The sequence below is a fragment of the Mustelus asterias genome, unplaced genomic scaffold (assembly GCF_964213995.1).
Source record: "Mustelus asterias unplaced genomic scaffold, sMusAst1.hap1.1 HAP1_SCAFFOLD_92, whole genome shotgun sequence".
NCBI classification, from domain to species: Eukaryota; Metazoa; Chordata; class Chondrichthyes; order Carcharhiniformes; family Triakidae; genus Mustelus; species Mustelus asterias.
This window is the reverse complement of record NW_027590141.1, coordinates 1,220,948-1,240,745: the sequence shown is the minus strand read 5'-3', so window position 1 is coordinate 1,240,745 and position 19,798 is coordinate 1,220,948. Positions and strand designations below refer to the sequence as shown.

General features: G+C 44.7%; 1 protein-coding gene across 1 annotated transcript in view; it reads right to left on the bottom strand.

Moving 5' to 3' along the window:
- LOC144484127 (uncharacterized) overlaps window positions 1-18,745 on the bottom strand; it is a 93,239-nt gene extending 74,494 nt beyond the window's left edge. Inside the window, exon 1 of the mRNA XM_078202677.1 lies at window positions 18,119-18,745. Coding sequence (XP_078058803.1) covers window positions 18,119-18,621 — 503 coding nt within the window. The 5' untranslated portion in view covers window positions 18,622-18,745. The remainder of the gene's footprint in view (window positions 1-18,118) is intronic.
- Window positions 18,746-19,798: the final 1,053 nt, after the last annotated feature.

The following is a 19,798-nucleotide window of genomic DNA, read 5'->3' as shown; positions in this document are numbered from 1 at the left end:
ATCACCTGAAGGAATTGTGAGTATTTGAGTTACATTTTCACACACTCACTCATTGGGTAAGTGACGAGGTGCCATTGAATTTTGAAAGAAAAATGTTCCATTGTCACATTCACAGCGACTCTATCTTGTACACCAGCCCATCTGGATAAGATTAACACAGAAGAATAAAAATATTATAGTCCAGAATGCAAACTCATGGTGGTAAAAACAGTCTGCTAATTACAATTAAAATGCAATGCATTGCACGACAACGCTGTTACTTTGTTACAGACCTCATGACACAGATTCATTGCCAACATTGGCCAACAGCTCCATTGTTGCAGGATGCAGATGATACAGATGAAGAAGTAGGCCATTCAGCCACTCGAGCCTTTTTCACTGTTTAATATGGTCATGACTGATCAGATAATAACCTCAAATCAACATCCCGTCTGCCCACAGTAACCTATCACACCCTTGCTAACCAATAGCATATCCACCTCTGCCTTCAAAATAATGAGACTTTGCTTTCACAACCTTCTCAAGAAATGAGTCCCAAAGACTTATGTTGCTCCAAGTCAAAGCATTTCACCTCATCTTTGTTTTATTGGGTGACCCTTTATTTTTAAGCAGTGACCTCTATTTCTAGATTCTCCAAAAACAGGAAACATCCTCTCCACGTCCACAATCTCAACACCCCTTAGAATATGAAGGGATTTCCCTCTCACTCCTCTAAACTACAGCAGATACAAGTCTAGCCTGTCTAACTTTTCAGCATAAGACAACCCACACATTCCAGGCATTAGTCTGGTGAACATCTGAAATTCCTCCATATATATTCTTTAAACTACATTTTTCCTTAAATAGTATAACCAATACTGTACACATTACGCCAAACATGGTCTTACCAATTGAAGCATAAACTTTTGTATTTAATTCCTCTCACAATAAATGATAACATTCTAAAAGCTATTCTAATTACTTGCTGTACCTGCATACTAGTCTTTTGTGATTCGTGCACTGGAACACCCAAATCCCTCTGCACCTCAGCGCACTGAAATCTCTCCAATTAGATAATAAGCTTTTCCATTCTTACAGGCAAAATGAACAATTTCACATTTTCCCACATTATAGCTCGATCTTTGCCCACTCACTTCATCCATCTATATGTTTTTGTTGCCTCCTTCTGTCCTCTTCACAACTTACTTTCACACTTACTTTTTTGTTATCAACAAATTTGGCAACAATCCCAAACAGACTTTCATCTGAGTCATTTTTATCAATTGTAAAAAGTTAAGGCCGCATCACTGATCCCTCTGGCACACCTCTCATTAGATTTATAGGACCCTGGTTAGACCCCACTTGGAGTACTGCGCGCAGTTCTGGTCACCTCATTACAGGAAAGATGTTGAAGCCATTGAAAGGGTGCAGAGGAGATTTACAAGGATGTTGCCTGGATTGGGGGGCATGCCTTATGAGGATAGGTTGAGGGAGCTTGGTCTCTTCTCCCTGGAGAGACGAAGGATGAGAGGTGACCTGATAGAGGTTTACAAGATGTTGAGAGGTCTGGATAGGGTAGACTCTCAGAGGCTATTTCCAAGGGCTGAAATGGTTGCTACGAGAGGACACAGGTTTAAGGTGCTGGGGGGTAGGTACAGAGGAGATGTCAGGGGTAAGTTTTTCACTCAGAGGGTGGTGGGTGAGTGGAATCGGCTGACGTTGGTGGTGGTGGAGGCAAACTCGTTGGGCTCTTTGAAGAGACTTCTGGATGAGTACATGGGATTTAATGGGATTGAGGGCTATAGATAGGCCTAGAGGTAGGGATATGATCAGCGCAACTTGTGGGCCGAAGGGCCTGTTTGTGCTGTGGCTTTCTATGTTCTATGTTCTATGTTTTATGTTGCTAACCGCACATTGGCTCAGTGGTTAGCACTACTGCCTCACAGTGCCAGGGACCATGGTTTGAATCCAGCCTCGGGTCACAGTTTGTGTGGAGTTTTCATGTTCTCCCTGTGTCTGCGTGGGTTTCCTCTGGGTGCTCTAGTTTCCTCCCTACTCCAAAAATATGCAGGTTAGGTGGATTGGCCATGCTAAATTGTCCCTTAGTGTCCCAAGACATATAGTTTAGGGAGATTAGCGGGGTAAATATGTGGGGTTATGGGAATAGGACCTGGGTGGTATGCTTTGTCGGTGACTCAATGGGCCGAATGGCGCCTTTGAATCTTTGAACCTGCAAAGGACTCACTCACTTTTGGTGTGGCTTTTGCTACCAAATAAACCTGTTGGACTTTAACCTGGTGTTGTTAAACTTCTTACTGTGTTTACCCCAGTCCAACGCCGGCATCTCCACATCATGGTAGGAGAAATACATTGATACTTCTGATTATGCTATCCATATGTGAACAGAATCTCACCTTCACTTCTCCAGATTTAGAGAAAGATTATCTGATACTGGGTCTCTAATGGCAGCAGGATTACCCACAGTCCCGTGCGCCTCGGAAAGCGCTCTACATCGGCGGGTTGTGCGTGTGGCTGGCGCATGCTCGGAGGGAGCAGGTCTCTTTGAGGTGATTTGTGGGGAGAAGCCGGAAGTGGCAGAAGTGAGTGGAGAATGTTCACTGTAAACCCCGCCCCTTCGAGACTGACCTTTCACCTGGCACCTCACAATGCCCGGGGACTGATTGACGGCAGCTCCGGACCAATAGAAACAGAGGGGGGTGAACGGCTGGTCCTCAAACCAATCGGAGTGAATGAGGGGGCGGGGCTGTAACTGAAGCATGCGCAGTGCGGGTGTTGAGCTGCAAGACCTCTTCAGAAATTCCATCCTGTCCTTCCAGTGAAAAGTTTCCTCAACTCCTTTTACAGGGAGTGAGAAAGGGAGGATTTACAGACGGGAAAGTCAGAGCAAACATCACATCAGGTTAGAATAGAATCATAAAATCCGACTGTGCAGAAAGAGGCCATTCGGCCCATCGAGTCTGCACCAACCACAATCCTCCCCAAGGCCATATCCTCATAACCCCACGTGTTTACCCTCCCTAATCCCCCTGACAACAAGGGATAATTTAGCATGGCCAATCCACCTAACCTGCATATCTTTGGACTGTGGGAGGAAACCGGAGCACCCGGAGGAAACCCACGCAGACACAGGGTACAAACTCCACAAAGACAGTGACCCAAGCTGAGAATTGAACCCCGGTCCCTGGCGCTGTGAGGCAGCAGTGCTAACCACTGTGCCACAGTGCTGCCCACAAAGTTTAAATGAGTTTCCACCCTGCTGAGGCACCAGCAGATTCACGTGGGGAGAGGCCATACATCGACTCCGTATGTGGCAAGGGATTCACTCAGTCCTCGGGACTTTGCACACACACCAGGGAATTCTCACTGTGGAGAAAGCATTCAGCAGCTGGTTCTGACAGTCAGTCTTCATCAGGACCTGAATATCATTGGTCTTGAATGTGGAAGGAGAAATGTTTGTTCTGCCCATGGGGAAAGATTTCGAACATCAGTGTGACTGGAAAAGTGCTAAGACACACACACATCCCTGTGAGAGTGTTCCAGTGAACTGACCATGGAAAGCTTTAACCAGTTACAGTCTGAAAAAAACACCACAGCATTCACAGCAAAGAGAAACTGTACTCGTGTGTGTGAATGAGGCTTCAACTGATCATCAAACCAAGAGAGAGACACAAGGACACTGGCACCATGGAGAAAACGTGGAAATGTGGGGACTGTGGGAAGGGATTCAATTATCCATCCCAGCTGGAAATTCATTGACGCAGCCACACTGGGGAGAGACTGTTCACCTGCTCAGTATGAAGAAAATTATTCACTCAGACAACCAAACTCATTTTACACCAGCGAATCCACACTGAGGACAGGCCATTCAGCTGCACTCAATGTGGAACAAAGTTTAAATGCACTTCCACCCTGCTGAGGCACCAGCAGATTCACAGTGGGGAGAGACCATACACCTGCTCTCTATGTGGCAAGGGATTCACTCAGTCTTCGGGACTTTGCACACATCAGAGAATTCACACTGTGGAGAAGCTGTACTTCCTGTGGAAAGAGGTTCAGGCAGTCATCTGAGCTCAATGAACATCAGCAAATTCACACTGGGGAGAGGCCATTCATCTGCTCTGTGTGTGGGAAGGGATTCACTCAGTTATCCCACCTTCTCAGACACCAGCGAGTTCACACTGAGGAGAAACTATTCAACTGCACTTCCTGTGGAAAGAGGTTAAGGCAGTCATCTGACCTCAAAGCACATCAGCGAGTTCACAGTGGGGAGAGGCCATTCATGTGCTCTGAGTGTGGAAAGGCATTCACACGGTCATCCCACCTGCTGACACACCAGCACATTCATAAGTGAATCCAGAGGTTAGATTCCGCTGTTATTGTTGCTGTTCCTGGACTGATAGTCTGACAATATTTGGTTTGTTTCTGTTGATATCAACAAACCACATAACAGTCTGGAGTTTAATATTCTGGAGATGTCATTGACCTTCGGGGCTGCAGTGCCGCTTTTTAAATGCACCATCTGTGATCTTCACACATAATTCAAGAACTCTCAACAGGAACTTGTTCACAATAAAATTATGAACTTTTCCATCAATGCTTAATTGATCTCTGATGCAAAATCTACAATTCAGTGTCTGAGAGGTTCCACTGATTTCTATCTCCAATTAGAAAGGGTTGTTAATTTTTCAGGTGAAAAGAACCAGAAAAAAAAAATGCAAATTGTCTTAAAACTGCACAAGCAACTGCTCACCCATTTTTAATAAAGATTAAAAATCCTGCTAAAAGAAGCAGGGTGATGACGAAGAGTACATGAGGCTCTTGGACAGAGTAGCGCAAAGTGTGGAATGTGTGAAAAGTATCGGAGGCTCCCATTACATCTTTCCTTTAGCTCATGAGGAAGTTACCGTGGGTCGAAAGGTACAAGACAAAGACAAGAAATATTTTTATTCAGAACCTTAAAGACATGGTAACTCGACTTAGTCTTTCTCCAATAATACGCTTAAAGTTTTAAAGTTTATTTATTAGTCACAAGTAAGGCTTACATTAACACTGCAATGAAGTTACTGTGAAAGTCCCCCAGTTGCCACAGTCTGGCACCTGTTCGGGTTACCGCACCTAACCAACATGTCTTTAAGAATGTGGGAGTAAAACAGAGCACCCGGAGGAAACCCACGCAGACACAGGGAGAATGTGCAAACTCCACACAGACAGTGACCCAAGCCGGGAATCGAACCCAGGCCATTGGCACTGTGAATCAGCAGTATTAACCATTGTGCTACCGTGTCGCCCCATGTCAAGGACAAAAGGCTGATTCGAGCCAAAGTCATGGAGAAATAGATAGGGACTGGACCTGGGGCACCAGCTAAGTTTCTGACTGGTAACGAAGGGGAATTTGTTAATGATGAGTTTGGAGACGTGTGTGAAAACATGAGTATTCTGGTCATGAACACGGCAGCTGAAAATCCTTTCAGTGATGGACGCTGTGAAAGGAATCACGCAGTGACCGATGAAATGCTGCAGAAAATCTCAGCTGATCAACCAAACTACAAGTTGATAACTGCACTGGCCTGGACGATTCAGGGAAAGAATTCACTTCAGATGGTTGGAGGATATAATCCCTGTTAATTGGTCCATGGCAGAAATCCCTAATTACCCTCTGTGCCGGGCGATGGACTTCCTGCTTTAGTAGGGATACAATTTGTTCCATTTTTAATCATCAATTATCAGATTGTTTCATGAAAAGAAGTGCTTAAATTGAGAAATTAAGTGGGGATCCGAGAAGAGGCTGTTTGTCATGTAACACTTTGTACAAAATAAGGAAAATCATATTTTGTCTTCGATTCATTGTGAAATATGTTGCTGTGTGTTGTGATGACACCAGTCTGGATTGTTAACGATTGAGAAATTCAAATAGCCAGTCATTAACAAAGAATTATGCTACAAGATTCCACATTTTTAAACAAGACCAAAATTTATTTATAAAACAATATTAAAAACCAGCACTTTAGTTTATAAAGATTTATGGTATGAACCCAGTTCTACATTTTAAATCTTGCCACCAACCAGAGTTCCCTTGTACTTAATATAGTCATAGAGGTTTACAGCATGGAAACAGACCCTTCGGCCCAACTTGTCCATAACCGCCCTCTTTTTTTAAAACTCCGAAGCTAGTCCCAATTGCCCGCATTTAGCCCATCTCTCTCTATACCCATCTTACCCATGTAACTGTCTAAATGCTTTTTAAAAGACAAAGTTTCCCGCCTCTACTACTACCTCTGGCAGCTTGTTCCAGACACTCACCACCCTCTGTGTGAAAAATTGCCCCTCTGGAAACTTCTGTATCTCTCCCCTCTCACCTTAAACCTATGCCCTCCAGTTTTAGACACCCCGACCTTTGGGAAAAGATATTGACTATCTAGCTGATCTATGCCCCTCATTATTTTATAGACCTCCATAAGATCACCTTTCAGCCTTCTACACTCCAGAGAAAAAAGTCCCAGTCTATCCAGCCTCTCCTTATAACTCAATCCATCAAGTCCTGGTAGCATCCTAGTAAATCTTTTCTGCACTGTTTCTAGTTTAATAATGTTCTTTCTATAATGTACACAGTTCTGGTCACCCTATTCCAAGTGTGGCCTTATCAATGTCTTGTACAACTTCAACAAGACGTCCCAACTCCTGTATTCAATGTTCTGACCGATGAAACCAAGCATGCTGAATGCCTTCTTCACCACTCTGTCCACCTGTGACTCCACTTTCAAGGAGCTATGAACATGTACCCCTAGATCTCTCTTTTTTATAACTCTCCCCAACGCCCTACCATTAACTGAGTAAGTCCTGCTAATATCTTTAAGGTTCATTCACTTCTGTTCCTGGGACCATCCTGAAGATATGCCAAAGCTCCCAGAATTCAATTTAATTATCCTCAGTTTTCCAGATATTCTCCAAGCTCCAAGATCTTACAGGGGAGCTGCTATTGTTTTTTGGCTAAAAAAAAAGTCAACCTTTCCATTGAGATCTCAAAACTGTGGACTCCTCAGTTTAAGCATGGGTTTCACTGCCTTCTTGTTGAGGGATTTAAACATTGGGAACACCCCTGGTTCCTAATGACCCTCTAGGCTTCTAGTCTCACAGCTGGTTCACAGCTCCTGGTGCCACAGTTCCTGCTGATTGACCAAGCTGCCTGCAAACTTCCCTGTGAGGCAAAGAAAAAGTCATGAGGGGTCATTCATTGTTTACGTGTCCTCACCATCAGCTCTGACTTGTTGGATCAACAAAGGCTGCTTCTTAACTCTAATTAACACAGGCCTGTTTCCGATACATTTACATCAGAGCTGTGTTTACCAGTTTGTCAACAAATGTTTCCATGTCTCTTCATTTAAAAGAATTCCAATCTCCGACCTATTTTCCAAAACATATGAATGATGAAACTAGATAGTTGCAATAGCTGGCAGGAGCACAATGGGCTGAATGACCTCTGTCTGTGCTCTTTGAGCCTCATGCATTGAAAGGCAGAGGCTTGTCTTCAATTGTGGATGACATTAAAGAAAACAGCGTCTCCTCTTCTCTCTATGTTTAGTTTAATACAAATCTCTTCTGGAAGTGGCAGATAGAATTTAACAAGAAGTGTGACGGATGTGATTTGGCAGAAGGGACAGGGAGAGGCAATATAGACTGAATGACAAGTTCTAAAGAATGAGCAGGGACAGAGGGAGCTGGGGATTCATGTGCAGAGCTCATTGAAGGTTGCAGAGCTGTCAGGAGAAAAATCAGCAAAACAAATGGGATCTTGGGCTTCAGATATAAAGATATTGATTACAAAGGCGGCAAAAGTATGCTGAATGTTTATAAAACTCTGGTGAGGCCACAACTAGAGTTTTGTGTCCAGTTTTGCTCACTGCACTTTAGGATGTGAGGGTCATTGAGAGGGTGCAGAGGAGATTTACCAGAATGGTTCCGGGGTTGAGGAATTGCAGAGTTGTTAAGGGCGTTGTCTAGGGCGGCACGGTAGCACAGTGGTTAGCACTGCTGCTTCACAGCTCCAGGGTCCTGGGTTCGATTCCTGGCTCGGGTCACTGTCTGTGTGGAGTTTGCACATTCTCCTCGTGTCTGCGTGGGTTTCCTCCGGGTGCTCCGGTTTCCTCCCACAGTCCAAAGATGTGCGGGTTAGGTTGATTGGCCAGGTTAAAAATTGCCCCTTAGAGTCCTGAGATGCGTAGGTTAGAGAGATTAGTGGGTAAATATGTGGGGGTAGGGCCTGGGTGGGATTGTGGTCGGTGCAGACTCGATGGGTCGAATGGCCTCCTTCTGCACTGTAGGGTTTCTATGATTTCTATTCTATGATTAAGGCGGAGGAGGAGGCTATTTGGCCCATTGCATCTGCACCAGCTCTCCAAAGGAGCATTATGGCTTGGTGCCATTCCCCTGAACCCAAGCATTTTGTTTCTATTGTAGCTACAAGGTTAGGTTGGAGAAAGTGAGCTTGTTCTTTCTGGAGAAAAGGGGGTTGCAGGGTGATTTGATGGAGGTGCAGAAGTTTATGTTTAGACAAGGTGAACAAAGAAAACCTGTTCCTATTAGCCGATGGTGCAAGGAGGAGGGGGCACAGATTGAAGATTTTGGTCAAGAAATGTAAAGGGGCTGTGAGGAAGAATATTTTTACACTGCGAGTGGCAATGACCTGGAACACTCTGCCCCTGAGGGGAATGGAAGGAGAGAAAACAAACATTTTGGGAATGAAGTTGTGGGAAATAAACTTCCAGGGTTACGGGGATATATTGGGACAATGGGACTGACTGGTTTGCTTTCCAGAGCTGGCACGGATTCAGCAGGTGAATGGCCTCATTTCTTACACTAATGACTCTCTGATCTAAGGAGAGAAATTTCAAGATCTCCAGTCCCTCATCCCTGGTGCCATTCTTATAAATCCACTCTCCAGCTCTCAAAGAACTTTTCTTCAATGGCCCATATACAGGGTTCCATTCTAGAGGGATAGAATTGAAAAGCAGGGAGGTTCTGTTCAACTTGTTCAGAACCAGGGTTAGACTGCACTGGGAGCACTGTCAACATTCATAATCTCCGTTTAGAAAAGTGTAATAGAGGCACTGGAGAAGGAGCAACAAAGATTCACAAGAATAATCCCAGAACTGAGAGGATTTAACCCTCAGGAAAGACTGGGGCTGCTTTTCTCGAGAAAAGAGAAAACTGAAGGGTGACCTGATGGAAGTCTTTAAGATTATGAAGGGGTTCAATAATCCAATAGGGATTTCAGTGAGAAACCTCTTTACCAGCGAGTGGTGAGAATGTGGAACTCACCACCACAGCGAGTGGTTGAGGTGAACAGCATGAATACATTGAAGGGGAAGCTAGATACATACATGAGGGAGAGAGGAATAGAAGGATATGCTGATGGGGGGAGATGAAGAGGGGTGGGTGGAGGCTCATGTGGAGCATAAATACTGACATAGACCAATTGAGCTGACTGGCCCGGCCCTGTGCTGTAGACTCAATGGAACAGAGACAAATGTATTTATTTTAGATCTACCTGTAGTGGTAGAAAAACACTATTTATTATCCAGGGTAAAACATTCCATTAGTTTTTGTGGATCATTTTGTGGAAGTGTGCACTCCCAGGCTCAAAGTGCATCAGCCCATTGGATGCAAAGTCATGAGACCGGCCAGTCCAACAGAGAGAAACCCTCCGACCCTCCCACTTCACCCACTGTCTGAATGAACATGGTTCAGTCCTGGATGCGACTAACAGCAGCAGTAACAGCAGAATCCACTCCTGTCATCACTTATGGATTTGCTGGTGTCTCAGCAGGTTGGATAACTGAGTGAATCCTTTACCACAGTCGGAGCAGATGAATGGCCTCTCCCCAGTGTGAACTCGCTGGTGTAAGCGCAGAGTGTATGAATCACGGAATCGTTTCTCACACTGAGAGCAGGTGACAGTTCTCTCCCTGCTGTCAGCTCGCTGGTGCCTCAGCAAATTAGATAAATGACTGAAACCCTTCCCACACTCATTGCAGGTGAACGGCCTCTCCCCAGTGTGAATTCGCTGGTGTGACTGCAGGTTGGATGAATCACTGAATCCCTTCCCACAGTCAGAGCAGGAGAATGGTCTCTCCCCAGTGTGAACTCGCTGATGTCTCAGTAAGTTGGACAGCTGCGCAAATCCCTTCCCACAGTCTGAGCAGGTGAATGGCCTCTCTCCGACATGACTGCGTTGATGAGTTTCCAGTGCAGAGGGTGTACAAAATCCCCTCCCACAGTCCCCACATTTCCACCGTTTCTCCACACTGCAGGTGTCCTTGTGCCTCTCCCAAGTTCAAGGATCAGCTAAAACCTCATCAACACAAAACACATGTACTATCTCTCCGCATTGTGAATGGTGCGAGGTTTTAACAGACTCTGTCACCACATTAAACTCTTCCACAGTCAGTTCACTGGAACACTCTCACTCGGGTGTGTGTGCGGGTCTTGGTGCTTTTCCAATCACACTGGTGTTTCAAATCTTTTGAAGCAAACTGAACAGACAAACATTTCTCCTTTGAGAGTCAAAGGCCGATGATATTCAGCTCCGAGTGAAGTGAAGGATTCTGGTTGGTCTTGGCATGACGTCTGCTTTGAATTTTCTGCTTCCTAATGTCCTGCAAAAGGAGTTTACAAAAGTCATCACTGTCAGTTGGAATAGAAATTCAGCACAGGCAATTCTAGTTTCTGTGGAACATTCTTTCCTCTCTCATTCTAAGTAAAGCTGTAAATCTCCATCCCACAGATTCCCTCTCTGTTTTCACTCTGCTGTCCCAATGTTCAGCCTCCCAATTCCCCAGAGAGTGACAATTCATGCTGATTGACAGCTCCATGCTCACTGCTTCTTGTCGAGGATGCAGCCCTGAAAATCTAGATGCAAACTGCGAGACTAAAAACTTATGTTTAGATTCAATCTTTTTGGCCAACCAAATACACTAAATCAAATTAACGAGGGAACAAATTAAAATGGGCATCTCCCAAAAGGAGGGCAACCACCCAAAACAAAAGACAAACTGGAAAGGAAATTTAAAACATCAAATCAAATGTGATTAAAGGGGTCAATGATGCACCCCTGTCTCCCTGCGGTGCCCAGCAGACACAGAAGGTGTTAACGGTGCCCTTGGACACCGAATGCTCAGATCCTAGACCAGAATTTGTTGAAAATACAGAGAAAACATCAAAGGGATTAGACAAAGACAACATGGATTTACGAAAGGGAAATCACGCCTCAGAAATATACTGGAGATTTTTGAGGATGTCACCAGTAAAACAGATAAGGTGAACCAGTGGATGCAGTGTATTTAGATTTTCAGACAGCTTTTGATAGAGACACAAATAAAAGATTAGTGTGCAAAATTAAAGACCAAAGAATGGAGTAATATATTGGTATGGATTGAGAATTGGTTAGCAGACATGAAACAGAAAGTGGGAGTAAATGGATCTTTTACAAAGTGGCAGGTGGTGACTGGTGGGGTCATGCAGGGGTTAGTGCTTGGACCCCGGCTACTCACAATATACATCAATAATTTGGATGAGGGAACCAAATGTAATATTTCCAGGTTTGCTGATGACATGAAACTTGGCAGGAATGTGAGTGGTGAGAAGGATGTCAAGAGACTTCAAGGCGATTTAGACAAGTTGAGTGAATGGGTAAATAAGAACATAAGAAATAGGAGCAGGAGTAGGCCATCTCGGCCCTCAAGCCTGCCCCGCCATTCAATAAAATCATGGCTGATCTGAAGTGGATCAGTTCCACTTACCCGCCTGATCCCTATAACCCCTAATTCCCTTACCGATCAGGAATCCATCTATCCGTGATTTAAACATATTCAACGAGGTAGCCTCCACCACCTCAGTGGGCAGAGAATTCTGAGATTCACCACCCTCTGAGAGAAGAAGTTCCTCCTCAACTCTGTCCTAAACTGACCCCCCTTTATTTTGAGGCTGTGCCCTCTAGTTCTAGCTTCCTTTCTAAGTGGAAAGAATCTCTCCACCTCTACCCTGTCCAGCCCCTTCATTATCTTATAGGTCTTTATAAGATCCCCCCTCAGCCTTCTAAATTCCAACGAGTACAAACCCAATCTGCTCAGTCTCTCCTCATAATCAACACCCCTCATAAATATATGGCAGATGCAGTTTAAGACCATAAGACCATAAGACATAGGAGCGGAAGTAAGGCCATTCGGCCCATCGAGTCCACTCCACCATTCAATCATGGTTGATTTCAACTCCATTTACCCGCTCTCTCCCCATAGCCCTTAATTCCTTGAGAAATCAAGAATTTATCAATTTCTGTCTTGAAGACGCTCAACGTCTCGGCCTCCACAGCCCTCTGTGGCAATGAATTCCACAGACCTACCACTCTCTGGCTGAAGAAATTTCTCCTCATCTCTGTTCTAAAGTGACTCCCTTTTATTCTAAGGCTGTGCCCCCGCGTCCTAGTCTCCCCTGCTAATGGAAACAACTTCCCTACGTCCATCCTATCTAAGCCGTTCATTATCTTGTAAGTTTCTATTAGATCTCCCCTCAACCTCCTAAACTCCAATGAATATAATCCCACGATCCTCAGACGTTCATCGTATGTCAGGCCTACCATTCCTGGGATCATCCGTGTGAATCTCCGCTGGACCCGCTCCAGTGCCAGTATGTCCTTCCTGAGGTGTGGGGCCCAAAATTGCTCACAGTACTCCAAATGGGGCCTAACCAGTGCTTTATAAAGCCTCAGAAGTACATCCCTGCTTTTGTATTCCAAGCCTCTTGAGATAAATGACAACATTACATTTGCTTTCTTAATTACGGACTCAACTTGCAAGTTTACCTTTAGAGAATCCTGGACTAGGACTCCCAAGTCCCTTTGCACTTTAGCATTATGAATTTTGTCACCGTTTAGAAAATAGTCCATGCCTCTATTCTTTTTTCCAAAGTGCAAGACCTCGCACTTGCCCACGTTGAATTTCATCAGCCACTTCTTGGACCACTCTCCTAAACTGTCTAAATCTTTCTGCAGCCTCCCCACCTCCTCAATACTACCTGCCCCTCCACCTATCTTTGTATCATCGGCAAACTTGGCCAGAATGCCCCCAGTCCCGTCATCTAGATCGTTAATATATAAAGAGAACAGCTGTGGCCCCAACACTGAACCCTGCGGGACACCACTTGTCACCGGTTGCCATTCTGAGAAAGAACCTTTTATCCCAACTCTCTGCCTTCTGTCTGACAGCCAATCGTCAATCCATGTTAGTACCTTGCCTCGAATACCATGGGCCCTTATTTTACTCAGCAGTCTCCCGTGAGGCACCTTGTCAAAGGCCTTTTGGAAGTCAAGATAGATAACATCCATTGGCTCTCCTTGGTCTAACCTATTTGTTATCTCTTCAAAGAACTCTAACAGGTTTGTCAGGCACGACCTCCCCTTACTAAATCCATGCTGACTTGTCCTAATCCGACCCTGCACTTCCAAGAATTTAGAAATCTCATCCTTAACGAAGGATTCTAGAATTTTGCCAACAACTGAGGTTAGGCTAATTGGCCTATAATTTTCCATCTTTTTTCTTGTTCCCTTCTTGAACAGTGGGGTTACAACAGCGATTTTCCAATCCTCTGGGACTTTCCCTGACTCCAGTGACTTTTGAAAGATCATAACTAACGCCTCCACTATTTCTTCAGCTATCTCCTTTAGAACTCTAGGATGTAGCCCATCTGGGCCCGGAGATTTATCAATTTTCAGACCTTTTAGTTTCTCTAGCACTTTCTCCTTTGTGATGGCAACCATATTCAACTCTGCCCCCTGACTTTCCTGAATTGTTGGGATATTACTCATGTCTTCTACTGTGAAGACTGACGCAAAGTACTTATTAAGTTCCTCAGCTATTTCCTTGTCTCCCATCACTAGATTACCAGCGTCATTTTGGAGCGGCCCAATGTCAACTTTTGCCTCCCGTTTGTTTTTAATGTATTTAAAGAAACTTTTACTATCATTCCTAATGTTACTGGCTAGCCTACCTTCATATTTGATCCTCTCCTTCCTTATTTCTCTCTTTGTTATCCTCTGTTTGTTTTTATATGGATAAATGTGACGTTATCCATTTTGGACGGAGAAACAGGAGAGCAGAGTATAATTTAAAAGGTGATAGATTGGGAAATGTTGATGGACAAAGGGACCTGGGTGCCACTGAAAGCAAGCATGCAAAAACAAGAAGCAGTTAGGAAGGGAGATGGTTTGTTGGCCTTCATTGCAAGAGGACATGAGTACAGGAGCAAGGATGTAGCTGTACAGGGCCTTGGTGAGACCACACCTGGAGGTTTGGTCTCCTTACCTAAGAAATGATATATTTGCCACAGACGAATGCAGCAAAGGTTCATCAGATATGATTCCTGTGCTGGCAGGATTGTCGTATGTGGAGAGATTGGGTTGACTGGGCCTGTATTCACTGGAATTCAGAAGAATGAGACAGGATTTCAGTGAAATGGATAAAATTCTGACAGGCCGGACAGACTGGATGCAGGGATGTCGTTTCCTCTGGCTGGGGGTGTCTGGAACAAGGGATCACAGTCTCAGAATAGGGTTGGGGAGCATTTTCTGTTCATGGCCAGTGTGATCTCCTGGACTCGTTTCGATCGCCTCAGGGGGTCGGAGAGGAATTTCCCAGATTTTTTTTTCCCCATATTGGCCCTGGGGTTTTCACTCTGGGTTTTCGCCTCTCCCTGGAGATCACATGGTCTGGAATGGGGGGGTGGGGGTGAGTTAATAGGTTGTGATGAACAAAGCATCGTAGCTGTGAGGGACAGCTCGGTGGATAGGATATTAGGATGTAGATAGGCTGGAAAATTGGGCGGGGATCCTGGATTCAGGATTCAATCCTGGACCGGGGAGCGGCGCGGGCTTGGAGGGCCGAAGGGCCTGTTCCTGTGCTGTATTGTTCTTTGTTGTTCTTAATACAGGGTGGACCATTTAGGAATGAGACAAGAAGAAACCTCTTCACTCAGAGGGTGGTGAACCTGTGGAATTCTCTACCACAGAAAGCTGTGGAGGCCAAGTCACCAAATATATTTAAGGAGGAAATAGATAGATTTCTAGACTCTAAAAGTGTCGAGGTGTATGGAGAGGGCACGGAGCATGGTGTTGAGATAGAGGAGCAGCCATGATCATATGGAATGGTGGAGGAGGCTCGAAGGGCCAAATGGCCTACGCCTGCTCCTAATTTCATAGAACCATAAAGTGCAGAAGCGGTCCCTCAGCCCATCCAGTCCACTCCGACACATTAGAAACACATGAACTCCCATCTAATCCCATCTGCCTGCACTTGGCCCATAGCCCTGAATGTTATAATGTGCCAAGTGCTCATCCAGATAAAGGGTGTGAGGCAACCTGCCTTTACCTCCCTCCCCGGCACCGTATTCCAGACCATCACCACCCTCTGGGCAAAAATGGTTTTCCTCACATCCCCCCTAAACCTCCAGCGCCTCACCTTGAACCTGTGTCCCTTTGTGACTGACCCTTGAACTTAGGGGAACAGCTGCTCCTCATCCACTCTGTCCATGTCCCTCATAATCTTGTCCACCTTGATCAGGTCACCCCTCAGTCTTCTCTGCTCTAACGGAAACAACCCAAGCCAATCCAACCTCTTTTCATAACTTAAATGTTCCACCCCAAGCAGCATCCTGGTGAATTTCCTCTGCACCCCGTCCAGTGCAATCACATCCTGCTGATAATGTGGTGTCCAGAACTGCACACAGTACTCCAGCTGGGGCCTCATCAAAGTTCTGTACAACACCAACATGATTTTCCTGCTTTTGTAATCTATGCCTCGATTGATAAAGGTAAGTGTCCCATATGCCTTTTTCACCACCCTACTAACATGCCCTTCCACTTTCAGAGATCTGTGGACAAACACACCAAGGTCCCTTTGTTCCACAGAACTTCCTGGTGCCCTACCATTCATTGAATACTTTCTTGTCAAATTACTCCTTCAAAAAAGTGTATCACCTCACACTTGTCAGGGTTAAATTCCATCTGCCACTTATCTGCCCATTTGACCATCTTGTCTATATCATCTTGTAGCCCAAGACACTCAACCTCACTGTTAACTACCTGGCCAATCTTTGCATCATCCGCAAACTTACTAATCCTACTCCCTACATTGATAACTATGTAATTTATATGAATGATGAATAATAGTGGACCCAACACAGATCCCTGTGGTATGCCAAAGGACACCTACTTCCAGTCACTAAAGCAGCCATCAGTCATCACCCTCTGTCTCCTACAACTGAGCCAATTTTGAATCCACTTTATCAAATTACCCTGTATCCCATGTGAATATACCTTCTTTACAAGTCTCCCATGTGGAACCTTGTCAAAGGCTTTGCTGAAATCCATACAAACTACATCGACTGCACTACCCTCCTGTTGTGGGGAAATTTCAAGAAGGCCAATTGTGACTTAACTTAGACAATTCAAAACTCGCAAAGACGTAACAAAATTTATTGAACATAAAACAAACGAAAACAAAAGTACAGCTGACCGGAGACTTCCAAAAGGTTTAAATAGCTCTGAGGCATAGAGCCATCGAACCACTCTGAAAGATCTGAAGTACAGAATCAAATAAAGATCAATTATACTTTTTCATAATGAATTCATTAGCTTAAAATCAATTTCATTTGCCAGTCATACATCAATACAAATCTCTGTCAAGTACCTCAGCCAACCATATGATACTTGATATCATGGTGATAATCTATTCATCCTTCAAATCCGGACGTCTTTCCCTTTTTGGCTCTAACTACATCTCTGTTGCCTGGTAACAGCAGACGCTACCTCAAGGTCAAAATGGACATTCCCTCCAGCTCACTGCCAAGTTGAATAGACATGTGATCCTGCATCCAGGGGCGTGTCTATCCTTGTGTCTGGGCAGTGAATACATCTATTCATAAATGTTGCAGAATACGTACCCTCATCGGAATCCCACTGATAAGACAATTGCTGATTAACCAGTTCCCAGACCTTTGACATTAAATTAATGTCGTTTACCACCATGCCTTTCGGTACCTTTGCTTGACCAAAGTGTACACTACATTAAAATACATTTAAAATATCAGCGTATATGTTTTAAATAATAATTACTTGTTTTGATTCACTTTCTGCATTTACATATGTTGGTAAACTGTTTGTTTTAGCTTGCCCAATAATCATTTAACTCTTTACTGATTTCCTGTCCTCTTAAAGACTGCATTCTGCCTCTAAATCTTATGAGTTGATGAGGAATCCCCTTCCATACCTCGTCAACACACCTGGTCACCTCCTCAAAAAATTCAATCAAATTTGTTAGGCATGACCTCCCTCTGACGAAGCCATGCTGACTATTCCTAATCAAGCTTTCCCTCTCCAAGTGGAGATAGATACTTTCCTTCAGAGGTTTCTTCAATAGCTTCCCTATCACTGACGTGTGACTCACTGGTCTGTAGTTGCCTGGTTTGTTTCTACAATTCTCCTTAAATAGCGGAACCACATTAGCTGTTCTCCAGTCGTCTGGCACCTGTCCCGTCGCCAGAGAGGAATTGAAAATTTGGGTCCGAGTCCCTGCAATCTCCTCCCTTGACTCCCACTGCAGCCTAGGGTACAATTCGTCTGAACCTGGAGATTTATCCATTTTAAAAGGCCTTGTCCTTCTCTATGTCAATTTGCTCAAGACCCTCAGTCTTGGTGGAGCAAGGTCAAGGGGCCAAGTGGCCTACCCCTGCTCTAAATTCGCTTCTGAGAGAAACACCTCGGGTAAATTCAACAAAAGAACCATGTAACAACCACAGCCCATTTCCATGGCAATGTGGCATGCTTTGGGGGTTCCAAACAGAAATAAGAACTAAATATCTCTTCACTTCCTAACACCCTTTCATTCTGTGATCCTTGTAAAATCTGAAAGCAGGTATTTGCAACAAGACTCAAAGAGCATCAGCCCACTGGAGGCAAAGTCGTGAGATCAGCCAGTCCAACATCAAATAATCCTCCCCATTGAGAATGAACAATAAGCAGTCCTGGAGATAATTGAGAGTAGAAACAATATCAGATTCCAGCACCTGTAATCACTTGTGAACTTGCTTGTGTCTCAACAGGATGGATAAAAGAGTGAATCCCTTCCCACACTGAGAGCAGGTGAATGGCCTCTCCCCAGTGTGAACTCGCTGGTGTCTCTCCAGGTTGGATGAATCATTAAATCCCTTCCCACACTGAGAGCAGGAGAAGGGCCACTCACTGGTGTGAACACGCTGGTGTCTCAACAGGTGGGATGACAGAGTGAATCCCTTCCCACAGTCAGAGCAGATGAATGGTCTCTCCCCAGTGTGAACTCGCTGGTGGGTCTGCATGCCAGAAGAATCACTGAATCCTTTCCCACAATGAGAGCAGGTGAATGGCTTCTCTCCGGTGTGAACTCGCTTGTGTCTTAACAGGTTGCATAAAAGAGTGAATCCCTTCCCACACTGAGAGCAGATGAATGGCCTCTCTCCAGTGTGAATGCGCCAATGGTTTTCCAGCTCTGATGGAGCTTTGAATGTCTTCTCACAGTCCCCACATTTCCACGGTTTCTTCATGTTTTAGGTCCCGCTGTATCAATCCAGGTCAGTTTAACAGTTGAAGCCTCATCGACACAACAAACACATGTACAGTCTGTCCCCGCTATGAATGGTGTGATGGTTTTTCAGCCTCTGTAACTGGTTGATATTCTTTCCACAGTTAGTGCACTGGAACACTCTCACTTGGGTGAGACTAGGCAAACATTCCTCCTTCTAGATTCAAAGACTGATGATATTCAGGTCCCAAGGAATCGAGTGACTCTGTCAAATCTAGAACGTCACGTCTGAGATTTCTGTCTGTTAATGCTCCTGTCACAATATCCTGTAAATGTAGTTTACAAATGCCATTACGGTCAGTACAGGATAGAAATTCAGAACTAACAATCCTATTTTCCTCTCTCATTCCCCAAAAGCTGTAAATCTCCATCCCACACACACTCTCCCTCCATTCTCACTCTGCTGTATCTAATATTCACTCTCCCTCCACTCTCACTCTGCTGTATCTAATATTCACCCTCCCAATTCTCCTGAAGGTGCTGATTGAGGCTGATCGACAGATCCATGTTCACTGCTTCCTGTCCTGGACACAGTTGAAAATCTCCATGCAGGCGGCCAGACAGATATACTCAAGATGGCACCGGAGCAAGGTGACTTCTTGCAGACTGTGCCAAGGATACCTTCTAATTTTATCTTTTACACTTGTTCTATGCTTTGAAAACTCGATTCTCTCTGCACCCTAGTTGTGACTGTAACACTACATTCTGCACTCTCTCCTTTCCTTCCCTCCGTACAGTATGCTTTGTCTGCATAGTGCGCAAGAAACAATAGTTTTCACTGTACGTTAATACACGTGACAATAATAAATCAAATCACTGGACTAAAAATGTGTGAAATGTACAGACTGGATTCATTTCCTTTCCCTTCAGTTGCTGCAAGTCCCCAATTTTTCCCAGAATGAAAAAATAAGGTGTTTTACTCACAGATGTTGGCCACAGGAGGAAGTTTGAATCTATCTGAAGCTCAATCTTTGTTCAGAGAGAGGAGGAGGATGAGCAGCAATTTGTTGGACAAACAATGGAGGAACATTCGTGCAGCCATTGACACAAGGCCCGGACTCTGACTGGCTGGAGGACCAGGGCTGATCCGGTCCTCCACGCATTGCCATTGGTCAATCTGCCGCATGTAGACAATAAGG